The sequence below is a fragment of the Chiroxiphia lanceolata genome, chromosome 1, assembly GCF_009829145.1.
Source record: "Chiroxiphia lanceolata isolate bChiLan1 chromosome 1, bChiLan1.pri, whole genome shotgun sequence".
Taxonomy (NCBI): Eukaryota; Metazoa; Chordata; class Aves; order Passeriformes; family Pipridae; genus Chiroxiphia; species Chiroxiphia lanceolata.
The window spans coordinates 86753684-86770808 of NC_045637.1; the positions used below are offsets into that span (position 1 = coordinate 86753684).

The following is a 17125-nucleotide window of genomic DNA, read 5'->3' on the forward strand; positions in this document are numbered from 1 at the left end:
AGTGTGTGAGGCCTGAGCTGTGGTGCTGTATCTGCAGCCCCCATGCCCTCCTGAGCAGCACCCCAGGACAGCAAGGTCACCCGTACAGTGCTCTCATATTTGCCAGTGGGCCCCAGGGCCAGGGCTGCTGCCCTGTAGACCCTGTCAGTGCTGCCCATCCTGGGGGATGCCTGGCCTCAGCAGGGGTAAAGCCAGGGTCTGCTAGTGTGGCCATCTGGGACTGCTACACATCCTCTCCACAATTGGCTTCAACCACGACACAATTATTTTTTTTCTCTTTTACTGCTGCTACAAGCCATTTTTTCTAGCAAATAGCTAAAAATATGTGACTGTCTCATTTTTGCTGAGTGCACCTGCCTGCTCACCAGTTCCTCTTTACTAGACAACATAAGGATTTCTTTAGTGAAACAAAAGATGGAGCAAGGCTGTCAGCCAGAACTCCACTCGGCACTCTCAGAAAGGAAACCCCCCAGCCTCAGACTAAGGACTCTCACTGCAGCACCTTGTCAGCAAAAATTACAGCAGTAAGAAGTCCCAAAGGAGGCTCTGAAGGACACCCTGGCACCACACTATACCTTTCATGTGCATAGTGCCACGAGTTGTATACTTGGTCTCCCTGGGCACATACAATGGTTCCTGGACCTGTGACAATGTAATTTCTTGTTTCACTTCACACTAAGGCTTATGAGTATGCCCTCACATAGGCAGATAATAATAATTCAAACATCTATAATGTCTTCAAGCATATTTAATAGATGAGAACATAAACTGCAGAAGTGCAAAAGAGAGATGAAAAATGGTTTCCCTAATTAGGAAATTATTAAATGACGAGAAGCAAAGAGTAGGTTAGGAGGCAAAGGGCAGTTTTCCTGCTATTGGGTAAGAGTGCTGATGAGAAATTGATCTGCTCTCTAATAAATCTCCTTGCCTGGCCACCAAACATGACAAGATGTTGTATGGACGCTTGGGTCCCTGAACCAATGATGGGAAGGCGTTTTGATTCCTATGTACTCTGCTCACCAGGCATAAATATTAATAAGGTTCCAGCCTCAGTGCTGGTGCTGATGCAGCTGTTTCTACATTCATGTGGAACAAATTCAGTAAATGCAAAAGAGCAAGGCATGAAAGAAAATATTCACTTCCTTGTCTGAGTTATTCTTGAAATCTGGTCTCGTTCCTTTCTTTCCTAAGCAGGATTTTGTGTGTGTGTGTGTGTGTGTTCGAGTTGAAGTGAAATGGAGCGAATTTGCATAGTTTGAGGATCTTGTTGCAAATGACAATGTCAGAAGGTAGAACAGCTGTCAGACTCTCATTTGCAATCGTCAGGTCCAAACCTGGAACCGCAGCAACACAGGAGCCACATGCCTAGCAAATACTCCTTTTTTTCTTTCGATTCTTCTTGGTTAAACAATTTTTCTTTCCACCCCAACGACTCATCCTTGAAATCCCGACAGCAACACGCTGTCCTGCGCCTGTACCAAGTCGAGTTTCTAATGAATCCATTGCCTCCCTCGTCCAACTCAGATTTGGTGGGTTAGGGAAGCAAGAGTCTTTGTAACCGGCTTGAACAAAGCATTTTTTCAAGGTCTTCTGCCACCACCCTGCTCTCTCCTCCCTGCAGTTACATTGCGGCTGGCAGCGCTGCTTGCTGCAAGGAAGAGTGTGCTTGTCAACTCGTTAACACTTTCTTTTTCCCTTTGCTAAAGGCATGGTTGTGCTAATGAATTGTGAAGATCTTATCAGGCAGCTGCTTTGGCTGCTCTCAGCGCCTCTGATACGCATATTCAGAAGACTGGAAAGAAAAGAAATACAATTTTGAAGGCTGAAAAAAAAAATGGCCCCAGATCACTCATATGCGTACTAAATCTCTGTGTTACTGGCAAAGAAAATGACTGTTCGAGAGATTTCTGTCTCCCCGGCATCAGTTGCCCTCCCGCGTTGGGTTGGAGGGAGATGATCTGAGTATCAAGAGCTTGCAGCCGAAAAAAGCAGGATTTGGGGGAACCGCACAGGGCTCGGCTGTGCTGTCAGTTCAACAGTACAACCGTTCTCCTGATGGCAGGATTTACACAAAGGCTTTGATCATCTGTTTTATTAAAGCTGGAAGCATCCTTACCAAGACAGAACCGGCAGCAGAGACGAAAACACTGTTTCCAGCCCTTCCTTTCCCTTGTGTTTTAAGGACTCCCTGCAGCTGGGGTTGCAGTGATGGGGAAAAGGTGGCAAAACTGGGGTGTGGTAACACAGAGCCACATTGTCACTCGAGGAGAGCAGTGTAATTGCTTGGTAGGTGCTTGTAGGGGAGTGCGGGGGAGGGAGTCAATCTGCGCCCGCAGAGTTGCACGGGTTTTATAGGTTGAGGCCTCATCGTTTCACGGGTGGAGATGCAGGTAGGCAAGCAAGCCATCCAGCAGTACGTCAGGAGTGCACACTGCAGCATTTTGCACAATTGTTCAGTGAAGTTCATTATTACAAGGTCTATCTTCTGCTCTCAGGAACTAGCAGATATTTTTTCAATTGATTTCTGTAGAGGCTGGCTCAGATCCTGAATGTATTAAAAAAGATATCATTCCCAAATGCCATGAACTCCATTGTACTCTTTTACCATTTTCCCATTTCCAGTTCTCCACAGGATTTAGGGATACTTTTCACCTGATTTGTGTTTGCCTCATGAGAAACATATAACAATATCTCTTTATGGGACTTCATGCACACACTAACCTTTCAATCGTAAGAAAGGCCACCATCCATCCCAGAATGCTTTAACAACAGCAGCAGCAGCACCTGGCATCAGCTTTTCAAACATCAAGCAGAAAAGGGAGATAATTTCTCATGGTTTCTGAGAGGCAGCAGGGAAAGATATTTTTCAGTTGCTGTTCAAGGGCGGGACAAAGATTTTTTGAAGACACAGTTTCAGCCTCTTGGGATCCTATTGGACTTTGAAAATACCGTAAAAGGACTCTGATAACATTTTCCTAGGGTGGTATGTTCTGATAGAGAAACTATTCTGTCTGTTCTGTTGTCATGCAAATAGGTAACACCCCCATCTAGTATGAAGTATTATTTTAAAAGTTTTTTACTTAGGAGACTGGAAACAGATCACTGAAGTGATGTTTGTAAAAATTATATTGTGTTATCATCAATAACATCAAATACACTGACTAGGTGGTAGCAGTGGCTGTTTGACATACTTGTGCTAGGAAACAAAATACATCCCTGATCTAAATCATGCTTTTCAAGTTCTGTACTAGGAATGTGGAGAGCCTGGCTGAAGCAGCCATATCCTTATGGATCAGGTAACATTGGGTTGTTCTTTAGTAATGTACAGGTATTAAACTACTTTTGAGATATTCACTCTTATTGCTAAACCACTGTGTTCAACAGAGCAGGAAGGAAAAGCCAAGAGAAAAAACTGGATTGAGCTGAGGTTCTTCTGAGCAAACACTGGAGGGCTGCTAAGGGACAATGCTAGGCCTGTTAGCTTCCATCCTTTCCAGGGAGGAGGATGCAAAATAATCAAAGCTGATTTTGTACAGCTAGTTTTGCTTGCAAAAGGAAAAATTAAAAGGCCATGGCGTTACTTTAAAAAGTAATGAAAGAGAGTTGCTGTTTGGAGAACCAGATGAAGAGGCAGGCCCTTACTGGCATGCTTGAGAATGGGAGAAGCTGTATGCAGCCAAGTCCAGTTGGACCTTCAGGCTAAGAGTCCTCTGACAGAGACTATTAAGTCCGTGGCCCAGTCTAGGGAGCAAAAGAATCTTCATGGAAATTCTGGCATCAGCAGAGGGAACGTACCCAGAAGGGTGGGGAAGAGACCAGAAGTTTAGCAAGTCCTATAACCATGATAACAGCAAACTATCTTTCAAAAAAAGGAATTTCATTCTACTCCCAAAACCAAATGTTGGTCAAACCTTTGTTTATATGGCTGCCAGTGCTGCCTGTTGAATCAGTAGTTTCCACAGCTAAGAACATGACTCTCTGCAGCCTGAGCAGACAAGTCAACCCTTGAGTCTGCAGCACACTGACATTCCCTCTGGTTCAAGAGCACAACATACTCTACACATGTTCTGTACCCTGGCCTTGCATCCTGTCAGGTGACACAAGAACAGAAAAACTGCAGCTGTGTTGTATGTCACATAAGATCTAGGAACTGGATTGAGCAATATAAAGGAAAACATTTTTCAACACTATCTCATATTTTTTTCTTCCCTTCTCAGCCTTTCAAAAGGTCAGTTCTTTTAGGCTTTCACATCTGTGCCCTTCCCTGTCAGATCAGAGGTACGTAATAACCCATTGCACCTGTAGATCTCACTACAGCTGCTGGCATTTGTGCACCAGAGTCAGTGTTGGCGAGCTGCTTTGTGATTCTCCAGCATGAAGTGGTCTATCTGCATATAAAATATGATTTCCAGTCGGCTGCGTAAACCTCTTCTTGTCCCCGAGGGGAACGATGAGTCACTCTGTGTTAGTGCCTCCTGTCCAGTGCTACGAACCCACATGTCTCAAATGCTCCAACAGATCAAAGACAAGTTCCTCCAATGACTCATATGACAATAAAAGGAAACTGCCTGATTTGATAATAGCAGGAATTTAGGCTGGACTCACAAAGGTCCTTATGAGCTGTGTATTACACAGAGCTTTATTCAGCTGCAGGGAGATAGGCAATGGTTATTGTGCTCTTCCAGTCTGCAGGGGAGTGAAATAAAGCAGAGTAGAAGGGATTTGCACAAGGCCACCATGTCAGTTAGGTACGAAACCTAAGAGCTGTAATTTCTTGATTTCTAGTCAAACACACTGTGCAAAGTGATCTCAAGAGGCAGAGAATCACTGCACCAGGTGCATTCCAGGCCTCATCTCACCTGCAGGGAAATCCTAACAGCGGAGGCTACAAACTCCAAAAAAAAAAAAAAAAAAAGCTGGAAGCTGGTACCTCAAGTCTTTTGGAAATCAGGAACTGAATTTCCTTGGAGCCATGCCTGCCTAAGGACCAAGAGGTGCACGAAGGACCTATTGTAGCAGTTCTACTAATACTGTCAGAGTAGCTACAGCAGATGTGGAATTGTTTATACATCTACATTTTGTATTTGCTTACTGGTGGTTTCCAGATATGAAGGTTTTTCTGTTTGTTTGTGTGGGGTTTTTTTATTTGGTTGGTTTTTTGAGGGGGATCTGGCCTGGATATTATCTGGATTGTGAGATTCATAGCATGAATTTGGTGCAGTCCTCTTGCCGATCTCTTAAACTGTGATTTTCATACAAGTTCATGAGTGTAATTCCTCCATTTTCTGCAACTCTTTCAAAAGGTCCAGCCTGGATTATCTTTCTATCTCTTTTATAGGACTGTATGTCAGACTAATCAACACTTTGACAAAGTGTTTTGAGTCCTCAGGTTACCCCTGTAGCCGTGGTTAGACATTTCAGGAGCAATTGCCTATCACGTCTAAACCAATACCCTGTGCCAGGATCCCAGGAAAAGGTTTTGAGCAGTTTGGTTACCCAAACTGACTAATCATCATATTAGATGACCACTAGAAAGAAAGACTGGGTCAGCCCCATCTTAAATTAGTTTAGATAGCCACAGCATCACAACCATGGTGACTGTAAAGTGTAAGCAGAGACACTTCTCCCTTTCTTGCTCACCTGATTCTGCCCTCCCTGATGCCAGCACAAGTATTTGAGCAGTGGCACAGCAAGCTACATCAGGGGACTGATCTAGCTGAGAAAAACAATCCAATGATGACAAAAAAACGAAGTATTTTTTCCAGCTCCTCAGGTACTCCACTGGCACAGGGAGAGAAGAGGACCCCTTCAGCCACTGATGGAAGTCTACACACAATGAGACTCCAAGTCTCAAATGAAGCAGGCCTCTGAAAGTCTGGGACTGCAGCACAGCTACTGCTGCAGCAGCCCGGTACCATGAAGCCTTACTGGAGGAGTTGGTAGGCTTTTTTTGGCTTTATTGAGCATTTACTCCTCTGAATAAAGGACAACAAATCAAGAAAACTAGCACATCCTGAGGCATTAATAGGAGGTTCACTGACACACACTAATGGTCAACTGCCTTCTCACATGTCAGATTCACATTTTATTCATGCAGGAGCCAAAGCACAGAATGTGTTTTGGAATCAGAAACATTTGCTTCTCCCAATGATATCCCAGTTCATAACTATGCGCTTTACGTCTCGTAACTCCATGGTTACCAGAAAGATTTACTCCTGACTTTAAACTGTACTGGAGGGGAGACCATGGTCAGTAAAAACCACAGTTTAGGATCTAGTGACTCCCGTGGGAAATCTAACTTTTGGAGAACAAGGAGCATAGAAGTATATACATTTACACCACATTTCCTGGGGCTTGGATCTCATCTGAGCAGCAATATATATACACATCCATATACACACGCAGTACTTTTGCTAAGATCATTAGTTTGCTCTCCAGTGTCTCACAGCAGCTGAGGCTCATTCTAGCCTCAGACCTGACAAATAAGGCAGACTTATGGGTGTTGCTTTCAGGGCCACAGAAAAAAAGATGAGCATGTTGAAGGAAACGCAAGGCCTCCCATACACATTTTGCAGGGCCTCTAATGACCTTGCAGTGCTGTAATCAAGAAATTAATTTCACACTTGATGATCTGGTTCTGCACAACTCCACTCATTCTTCACACCTGCATTGCAAATAAAAATGCTTAAACAGCATTTTATTTGCTAGATGTTTTTCCTCTCTTGATCTTAAAGAAGAATTTAGCATGATTTATGGAGAGCAGCTGCATTTCACAGAAAAGCAGTAAATACACAGAACTGCTTATGTGCAGAGGAGCCCTGTGACTTACTTTTAGAGGTCTGCAGGGCTTACAGAAGGAAGTTATAATCACTTTGGAGAAGACTCCTGATGAGAAGAGGAACAGACCACAGCATGATGAAATAGGGGCAGCTCCCCATAGGGAAAAGCAAGACTGTAGACAGCTTTGGAAGAAAAATAAGAAATTTGTACTTGATGTGGAAAGACAAGGGAAGAAAACAGACTGCTCTTACTTCAGTCTAGCAGACAACTTAAACATAGGTTTAGCACACAAGGAGGCCAAAAATTCTGCTTGGCGGGAAGAGACACACTGGGCTGAAACTTTGCTAGAACAGATCCTCCACTAGGACTTCACTGCAGAAGCCATCTCTGTCCCTGAATAGCGGAGAAACTGACCCTGAACACTTAAAGAAGAATTTGCCTACATAAATAAATCTGTCTGCAAAGCTGTGCTACACTTTACTTTTCACCTCCCTTAGAGTCGATGGAAAACAGTCAAGAGATGTTGCTTCTCACTCAAAAGACAGACCTAAAGCAGCTCAGGTGAACTATGCCCTAATATTTCCTCTTCTCTTCCCTGATCAAGTGAGCCTGGGGCAAATCTCCTCCACCACCTGCAAGTGTCTAATCATAGGAATCTCACCACCACCACTACCACCACCACCTGGGTGGCTCCCAGCAGACGTTTTATCCAGTGCCTAGATTTTTATTCCTGAAATGTTCCTGGCCTATGATAGTTTTTACTGTTTTAGCTGGCAGCCCTACCCACCCACTAAGTGCAGAGTGAACCTGCAGCTGCAACAAGCAGAGAGAGGGAAGTGTTTGGTGTATGCAGCCAGCACTCGATCCCTTCCAAGGTGGCTTTTGTCACATATTTGCCTGCCTGATTTCACAGTTGGCATAGGTGAAGTGTCAGTTTGCAACAGGGTACTAGGACAGGGAGAGACTGATTTTTGAGCCCCAACACAAGCCTCAACTCTTGCACTACCTCACCTTGTGAAAGACCAACCCAGGCCAAGGCAAAGAGTTGGGACTGGCAGTGGGGTAGGAGCACGGGGGAGAGGTAGGTAACAGCACGAGCCTGATACCGCCTCAGCAGTGAGGCTGGGGACAGACATAACAAGAGTCTGACACCATACATCCCATACGCATTTTGTGAGCAGCGAGTGACAAATGTAGGGCAGGGGAGGTGGCCTGCAGCCCCCCCCCCTCTCCAAGCTGATCCTGTGCCGTGGGATGTTGGGGTTTGGCAGCTGAGCTGGGCTTAGCTGCCTCTCGGGATTTAGTGTCGATCCGGCAGCATGGGCAGATATTAGCAGGGCCGAGGATTTTGTCTTTTGGCAGATGCCAGAAGAACTGGAGTGGCTCAAGGAAGAAAAGTGATGAGCAGTTCCTTTCCCTCCCCCCATTTCTTCAACGGGAAAATGAAGTCTTAGCACTTGAAAATGGAAATTTTGATTTCTAGAAGCATGTAAGAAATTGGAGGCAGAGGAAATGCTGATTAAAAAGCCAAACTGTATCATTAAATTGCATGTTCTTTATGCAGAGATGATCTGTACCCGTGGCATTAAGATACACGTTTCCCATTGTAAAGGGCCCACGGCCATCAGGGAGTCAACAACATTCTTATCAGCAACAGACGGTACCAGTTTAGAGAAAATCCTTTCCAGTAATGACCGACTTAGCCGAAGTCCAGCTAAAAGCGTGGTGAGCACAAAATTCACACCCAGAGCAAAGCTTTCCATTATTCATGGTTCCGTATTCTCTGGAGCTCCGCAAACCCGACTGGTTTGCTTTGTAATCTCACACAACCCTGAAAATCTCCAGAGCTGAATGAAGCCAAGGTCGCCGTGCCCTTCCTCCTCCCCTTCCCAGAGGCTACACAGCACCACGCCATCCCCTTTCCTTTAGTCTGAAACCCCGGGACTCCACTCGGGTGACTATCCGGAGCCGCTGGAGCCCCGGTTGCCACATGGCACGCCTCCTCATACAGGGGTTCACCTGCCATCTAGTGGGGTTTCCCCATCCCTGCGGCTGCCTCCGCCTGCATCCCGATCCCGGGCGGACAGGGGGCACCGCTCGGGGAGGCGTGAGCTCCGGGTAAGCCGCGTAGGGAGGGGGTGGGTGTGTGTGTGCGCGTATGCACCGGGAGGAGGTTGTGTCTTTCGGTGGGGGGTGTGGTGGTACACGGAGGGGTGTGCACCGACCGGGGGGAGGGCACACTTCAAGGGGTGGGGGGCGCGGTGGAGGCGCGTTCCCGGAGGGCCGTACCCGGCGGTGCATGTGCGTGTAGCGGAGAGGGGCCGTGCACGGAGCGGGGTGCGGGCACCGATCCGTGCGCGCGTGCTGCTGTTCCCTGTGGGAGGGGGAAGCGGCATCCCGCCGGGTGCCGGCGGGGGCGGGCGGCTGCGCGGTGCCGGCGGCGGCCTCTCCGGGCGGGGCGGGCACAGCGGAGCGGAGAGGAGCAGAGCGGAGCACCGCCTCCCCGGGGCGGGCCGGGCCGAGCCGAGACAGGGCGCTCGCTTGGGCCTTGCGTGCTCAGGCCTGGCCGCGCCGGGAGAAGGGCCTATGGAGGCGGGGAGCGGCAGCGGAGCGGCGGCGGGGGGCGGCATCGCTCTGCACGACTTCAGCGGGCAGCTGGGAGAGCAGCGGGTGCACTTCCACGCCATGCGGCTGCGGGACTCGCTCTTCCTCTGGGTGGGCGCCGCGCCCGCCCTCGCCAGCCTGGCCGTGGCCATGTGCAGCCCCCGCGTGAGTGTCGCCGCCAGGGTCCCGGCTGCTCCCCACCGGAGCCCTGCGGCCGTGGGGGGGGTGGCCCCGGCGCTCCCGACCCGCGCTGCCGGGACTAAGTCGTGCCCTCTGCTCTGCTCCGCTTGCAGGACAGCATCCCGGTGGCCGCCTCGCTCCTGGGGGACCCTTCCGACACCGCCTCCTCCTGCCTGGCGCAGCGCTTGGGTAGGTGCGGGGCGGGGGCTGCGCGCCCCAGGCGGGGCGGGCGGAGGGGCCGCCTCCCGCTGGGAACACGTGGGTCGGGGCCGAATCTGGTGGCCCTGGGACACCAGCCCGGGCTGGGTGGGCGCAGAGGGATGCGGTGGGTGCTGCCCCTGTCGCAGAGCCTCCACCGCTGCAGGTTGCGGCAGTTTCCATCCAGTCCACAGATTCACTTTTTTATTTTTATCATCCCTGTACGAGTCTGCGGCACCTGAGTCAGCGGCCTTGGGCACGCTGTGCACTGTCAAAAGCGAATTATTTAATATCCTTACCCTGGCTTTGGGTGCGAGGCAGGGGCAGGGTTTCCAGTGACCTCTTCACTATAAACTCTGTTTAAGGCTTGGAGAATTGGGATTGTTCACTCTGGAAAAGAGAAGACTTCAGGGTGACCTAACTGCAGCCTTCCAGTGCCTGAAGGGAACTTACAGGAAAGATGGGACAAGACTATGTACAAGAGCATATAGTGACAGGACACGGAGGAATGGGTTCAAATTGAGAGTAGGTTTAGACTAGAATTTAGAAAAAATTCTTTACTGTGAGGGTGGTGAGGCACTGGAACAGGGAAGTTGTGGATGCCCTATCTGTGCAAGTGTTCTAGGACAGGTTGGATGGGGCTCTGAGCAACCTGGTCTAGTGAAAGATGTCCCTGCCCATTGCAGGGGGCTTAGAACTAGATGATCTTCATGGTCCCCTTCCAACCCAAATAATTTGATGATGATAAAACCCGTGACACTGGTCTGCTGTGGGTGAGGTGGCCATCATACAAGGCACATGCACTTTCCCTGAAGATGAAGCCAAACTGTATCCAATCTTGCACCTTTTAGCCCCCACATTCTGAGAAGTTCTGGCCTGGGAAGTCCAGGGTCATCTCACAGGTGCCCATGCTTAATCTGACTGATCCTAATGAGCACTGCTCAGGATGTCTCCTTTTCCATCATGTTTCCAATGCCAATGTAGCTGGGTTCCTGAGTCTTAGGACTCAAACTTCAAACTCCTGTTACTGTACTAAAAAATGTAAAAATACATGGCCTTATGCATCCTAGCACCTTCACAGCTCTGACAGCTGCATCCTGGTCGTTACTCACCATCGCCTACCAATAGCTGATGCAGCTCCAGCTGGTGAACTGCTGATGTACTTGTTACCAGGTTTTAAAAGCAACATGCTGAGCTGCACAACCTTACCTTACTTCTAATTTTTCAGTTGGAAAGGCCACAGAATTATTAATGATCTGTGTGCTGATCTCCATTTCAGGCAGTGTGTCCTGACTTTGTATCATCAGGTACTTCCATGAGTCTCCACCTTCTTCTCCTCTATGGCCACTAATGCACATATAAAAAAAGACTGCTCACAAGATCTTTGAAAAACTGTACTAGTGTATCTTCTTCTTTCCAATACCTTCTCTTTTAATAAATACTGTTTTTGTCTACCCTGCTGGCACCATTTTCTCTACGCACTGGGTTCAAACATTTCTACTTCAAGTAATAATTTTATAGGGTACTGTATAACATGATTTCTTTCTATGTAATTAGTGCCTTATCCTTAAGAAGTCAGTTAGTAAAAATGTATTCAGAGAGGATTTACTTTAGATAAAGTGTAATAGTTTATTCTACTTTCCATTTGGTCTCTTTGTCACTAATGCTCCAGCAGGTGCTGGAGCAGGTCCAGAGAAGAGCAACAAGGCTGGTGAAGGGACTTGAACACAAGTCCTTTGAGGAGAGGCTGAGGGAGCTGGGGTTGTTTAGCCTGGAAAAGAGGAGGCTCAGGGGAAACATCATCACTCTCTACAACTCCCTGAAAGGAGGTTGTAGCCAGGTGGGGGTTGGTCTCTTCTCCCAGGCAGCTATCAGTAAGACAAGAGGGCATGGTCTTAAGCTCTGCCAGGGGAGGTTTAGGTTGGATATTAGGAAAAAAATTCTTTACAGAGAGGGTAATCAGACATTGGAATGGGCTGCCCAGGGAAGTGGTGGATTCTCTGTCCCTGGAGGTTTTTAAGATGAGACCTGGATGTGGCACTTAGTGCCATGGTGTAGTAACCATGGTGGTAGTGGATCAAGGGTTGGACTTGATGATCTTGGAGGTCTTTTCCAACTCGGCTTATTCTGTGATTCTGTGAATTTCTTCTGATCTTGCTCTAAATTTCTGTGTAGCATTGGAGCCCAGCTGACAGTTCTAAGTTGTCTCTGTGATTCCCACTCTCTCCTGTCTTTTTTTGTTTTTGTACGTGTGGTTGCTATCTTCACTCTTAAAAGATTTATTACAGATTTCATAGCTAAAGTTTGTAATAACTTGCCATTTCTTACATTAGTTCTTTCAGTGTTCTAGGACAGAGGCTATCTGAGTAACCTGATTTTTCGCCCAGTGAGTAGTTTCAGTTTTGCTGCCTTTTTTCCCTTATTTTTTTAACCTTTTTTTTCTTTTTTCTTTTCCTTGAGGTGCTTTTATTATTTCGATTGCTAATTTCCCATACTTTGTTACTGAGAACTGATACTTTTGCTTGGTACTGGGCTATAGGTTACTATTTATCCTTGGAGTGTAAGGCACCTTCCTATTTTCTTTTTGTTTGTGTGCCTTAATTGTCTTTTGTTATTTCATCTTAAACTTCCTGTACCAGCTGTGGCCCAGCTAGGCTTTTGATCAGTGTTCCTCTCTATCTATGCCATTTATCCGCTGGGTTGCAGATTTCCTTATAGATACTGTTCTTGCTTGTGTGATCCTGCTAAAGTATACTGTATTGAGGAAGGCCTGTAGACCTTTTTCACCCTTGGTTCAAAGGGGAAAGTCAATAATACACTTCTTGCTTTGAATAATCATATGTTTCCTTTTTACCTGAGTGTCACTGGCTTCTGAAAAAAGAAATACATCTTTCTGAAATCCTACACCTCAGTATTTTGGCTGGCTTTTGTCAGTCCAGCAATTTAAGTGAACTCATGGGCATTTAGTCCAAAACTATTATTTATTCTCCTGAAACCAGTGGATCAACAAGCATCCCTGCTGTATCTTTGTTTCACAAAGTGCTCGGTAAGAAAATTTATTTTTCACCTCAGCTAAAAATAGCAAGCTTTGCTGTCACTGGTGTTGTTTTTATCTGGGAGATTAAACCCTTGTTTCTTCCACAAATTCTGTAATAACAGACTTGCAGCTGTACTTCCAAGGTAGTTTTTTAATCATCCTGCCATGTGGTAATCTTCAGGCAGGCAGTATCCCTCTCCTTCTAACCCTACCCCCCCCCGCCTCCCCCATGCTTGTCACCGTTTTTTCTATGTTTCCATTCTGGTCTTCTTCACAGGCTCTCAGTGAAGCAGCATGCAATGCCATTTGCACATAACTATTTTCATTTCTTATACTTGCCAGTTGCATTCCATCATCTACTGCGTGTTCCTGCAATGTCAGGTTTCCTTCCCTGGAGCAGGAGTTTCAGTGCAGCTATGCATCAGTGTACACATTCTCCTTTTGTTTTCTTTATAGCCTGGTAGGGGTCCTAGCCACAACAGCTGCATTTGGTGTATTGGCTCTATCTTCTTCCTTATTTCTGATTTTTGTTTTAAAATTTTCTATTGCTAAAGACACACATGCCTCATTCCTGTTTCTCTTTCTACATATTTTTATCTATATCTGCTTCTATGAGGTGCAGGGACTGTTTCTCACCATCCTGCCCAATTGCTTTGGCACCAGATGTGTCTCACTAGTCAAGAAACCCAAATCCTAGAAGATTGTTTCCTGTAGGTTAGTGGTGGCCAGTTCTTAAGGACGACTTGTCCATTGGTGCCTCCCTTACCTGCATACCCTGAAATCACAGTGCTTTGGGCTGAAGTGACTACTGATTAGTGCCATATCTTCATCTTCCCTCTGTAGGGACTGGTAGACTCCTGGTGAAGATCACCTTAACTCTTTGAGTATTTATTATCCAGGCATAGTTCCCTTCCACCACCTCTTTTCCAGCACAGTCTACAAACTTATGGCCAACACTTGTCCTGTCTGTTGTGCTCCCACTGAGCTTCTCTTCAAGCTTAGATTTGGGCCTTTGCCCCGTACATGGGGTTATAGGAGTGGGTCTGTGCTGCTGTAGTTTCTCCTGGCACTCAGTGTGTCCCAGACAATGGCTACTGAGGATTTTTTCCTCCCCTGTGAAGAGCTGGTGCAACAGGGGTTATTAACCAGGCTGCATGGGAAGCAGACCTACTGGAGGGCTTTTTAGGTAAGCCTTGTCCTTTATAGTTTTTGGCTTTACTCTGAGGTTGCAGATGGTCTTCCATGGAGCCATAAGATCTTTCCTCTTCTATCCTTCCCACAAGAGTCCACATGTCCAACCTAATCCACACGAAGTAGGGACGGAAAAGGTCCCGCTGCCCCTCAGAGCCAGTGGTAGGAGCAGAGGTCCTTGGCAGAGGTGACCCTAAGGGATTCACAGTGTTCCCAGGATCTGGAACAGCATCCCAGAGACGCTATTGGACCTTAGGCAAACATAATTAAGAAGTTGAGTTTTGACACTGCAGTGTACTATATAGTTTTGTTAGCTAGGATAATGGTATTAATTAGTTCAGAATTAGCATTGCATTCATTTAGGGCATGATGATGAAGCACTAGCACTTATAGAACATGCTGCTTTATACCACAAAAATTTAGTGCCAGGTGCTAATTTTTGCAATCAGAGCAACACTGCATTATATCAGCATTTTGTAGTGCCAAGTCTTAAAAGGCAAACTAGTCCTTGCATTTCAGAAGCAGCTCTACTTTCTGAGACAGGAAGCTGGTAACCTGTTAGAATAGAAAAATAATAATAAATTGATTTGCATAATGAAAGTGCCTCAAAGGAATTGTTTAACTACATTTTACACACACACACATATATTTCTATCTTTTCTGTAGTTAACTTTCCTATTTAGAAAGGATCAAGATATTAGGAGTCCTGGTGTTTCTATTTTCAAGTTTAAAAAATTCAGATTATGTTTTTGAATATTCAAGCAGAACAGTCTGATTTGTCTCTAGGATCTTCAGCTCCCAGCTCATTCCCTGAAAAGAATATCTCATGACCCAAATACTGGTTTTTGTCTTCTATTTTACACAACTAATTTAAATTTAGTGCCTGTTTTTCCTGCATGGTGCTTAAATTTTTACGAAGTTTAGCTTTAGTAATATAAGAACAGAGTCAAAAATTTGCTATATTACTGTGGTAAAATCTAAGTAGGAGTCCATTTTTTTTATAAAACACTTCTTGGTGTTCTCTCTTCTATTTTGATAACTAAGTCTTCCTGCCCCAGTGGACAGTTTTGCTTTTTTTTTTTTTTTTTTTTTTGTCATTGTTAATTAGCTCTTTCATGGAAAGCAGCTCTTAATTTCGTAGCACTTCTCTCCAAGTACTTGTCATTAGGGTAGCCTGGAACTTCGTGTTTGTCTGCATGACACTCAACTGAGGCTGTTCAGTCTCTTGGAGTGATCATGGACACTATGAACAAAGGCTAAAGGAAACAAAATTATTGACAGCAGGCTTAGACATACTATTTGGGACCTTTTAAGGGGTTCATAATAAAACAGAACTTGGTTAATTGGGGCTCAGTCACTTTTTTGTACACTTTCCCTCTATTAATGTTTTACATAGCATAGACTTACCAACTCATAAACTTTATTTCAGTGCTTACTCCAGTACAGTCTGTAATTTCACTTAAAATAGTATATTTAAGAAGTGTCCAGAAAATCCACTAAAAACACTGCAAGGCTTTCCAATGACTAATGGCCTTTTGCATCAGGCCAAAAACTAGTTGAAAGTCACCAGTTTTATACTGCTTACATCAGTGATGTGCAAAATTATGCCCAACACACCAATGGTCAGATAATTGTACTGCTGTTCCTTAATAACTGCAGCCAGCACAGCAGGAGTGGAGAACATCATCTTAGAAATCTGCATGATATGGCTTTTTAAGAGGCTTTCTTGAATACTATCATCACTTTTATATAAGAACAAAATGTGGCTGACTACTCTGTTTTGTATTTTAGCCAGCAAGACCAAAAAACAGATATTTGTCAGCTACAATCTTCAAAACACAGACAGCAATTTCACCTTACTCATAGAAAACAGGATCAAAGAAGAAATGACAGCTTTTCCAGAGAAGTTCTGACTTTGCATCATTGTAAAATAAGATGAATTGTTTCAGAAAAACGGATGGAAATTTTCACACTGACATTAAATTAGTATATTTGTTTTGTATTATTTTGATTGCATTTGTGGTTGTTATTAAATATAGATGGACATAGATACAACTGGACCTGGAATTTATTTTTTTGCAAATAAAATTTGAATTTAAAATTTCAAAGCAAAATTTTTTTTGCTACCCTGCTAAGTAGGATAGCAAATGGATACTACAATTGATGAACATCATTGTAAAAATGCATACAGTGTCTGGCCTCCATGCAGTACTGGGATCTGCTGGGTAATCAGTTCCAAATTATATCTGTACAGTTAATCTACTGTGTACTAGCACTGAACACAGTATAGCAGCTTTTAGTGTTCAAATAAAGAAACCCCACATTTTTTATTGTAAAGCTGTGACATGAGTGTTACTTTTCTCCTTTTAGCCCCTGTTGGTTGTAGTACTAGTGCTAAATACTGGATTTCCTTCTGTCCCTTGGGCATTAAGACCACTAGAAGGGTTTCACAAAGTGTTATCTGTACATCCCTGAGGACTATATAGAAGGAAAAAGCAGAGCTTGAATTCTAGAGCAATAGATAAATCTGTCAGGCTGCTAGAAGAGCATTCCACGTGTAAATTCATCATATACATTAGAAAAATCAGAGCAGTCCACTACCATGACCACCACTGCAAAGTATACTGCTGCTGTTTTGTTTAAGGAGAGGGCAGCTAGGAGTTAATGATCCAGGTTATTTTTTTTTCCATTGCAAGTTGAGCCCTGACTCAAACGTAAGCTTTTGATACGAACAAAATTTACTAGTGCTGCTTCTAGACAACTATCTTAATCCCCTGTAGAAAACTGATGAATTTACCTTGCTGTGGTGCCATAATCAGCAATTAAAAACTGTAACCAAGAGGTCACTGATGTAGGAGGTACAACTGCTACTGAGTCTCTTGTCCAAAAGGGTTTGAACAGCCAGTGGCTTCAACATGTATTTGATGTGGGTGCAGAAAGCTCCTCCTCACCTGGTGGGAACAGCTGTCAGTCTTTGGCCACAGTTCAGGATCAGAATTGCAAAAAGCAACTGTTGGAGGGTATTTTCTTTTTAATTTACACCACTCAGGAAACAGTCAACTACTACTCTTCTGTAATGGACTATACTGATAATTAGTTGTAAATCAATTTGCTGGTTTAATTAGTCTGATTTAC

At 45.1% G+C, this 17125-nt stretch overlaps 2 protein-coding genes across 2 annotated transcripts in view; one reads left to right on the forward strand and one right to left on the reverse strand.

Annotated features, from left to right (window-relative positions):
• The first annotated feature begins 9243 nt into the window (after window positions 1–9243).
• On the forward strand, window positions 9244–16098 carry PSMG4 (proteasome assembly chaperone 4). The gene is made up of 3 exons (XM_032693449.1): window positions 9244–9549; window positions 9678–9753; window positions 15782–16098. Exons 1-3 carry the CDS (start codon window positions 9367–9369, stop codon window positions 15901–15903), a joined length of 381 nt encoding a protein of 126 aa, XP_032549340.1. The 5' UTR covers window positions 9244–9366; the 3' UTR covers window positions 15904–16098.
• Window positions 12927–17125, reverse strand: part of SLC22A23 (solute carrier family 22 member 23) — a 113163-nt gene continuing 108964 nt past the window's right edge. The window contains exon 11 of the mRNA XM_032693333.1: window positions 12927–14545. Within this exon, the coding sequence (XP_032549224.1) occupies window positions 14518–14545 (28 nt within the window). The 3' untranslated portion in view covers window positions 12927–14517. The remainder of the gene's footprint in view (window positions 14546–17125) is intronic.

Excerpts from the sequence above, each read along its gene's own strand:
- PSMG4 (XM_032693449.1), top strand. The coding sequence starts at position 9,367 with ATGGAGGCGGGGAGCGGCAGCGGAGCGGCGGCGGGGGGCGGCATCGCT. Across the intron at positions 9,550-9,677 it reads TGGCCATGTGCAGCCCCCGC|GACAGCATCCCGGTGGCCGC; the intron begins GTGAGTGTCGCC and ends CTCCGCTTGCAG. Across the intron at positions 9,754-15,781 it reads CTGCCTGGCGCAGCGCTTGG|CCAGCAAGACCAAAAAACAG; the intron begins GTAGGTGCGGGG and ends TTTGTATTTTAG.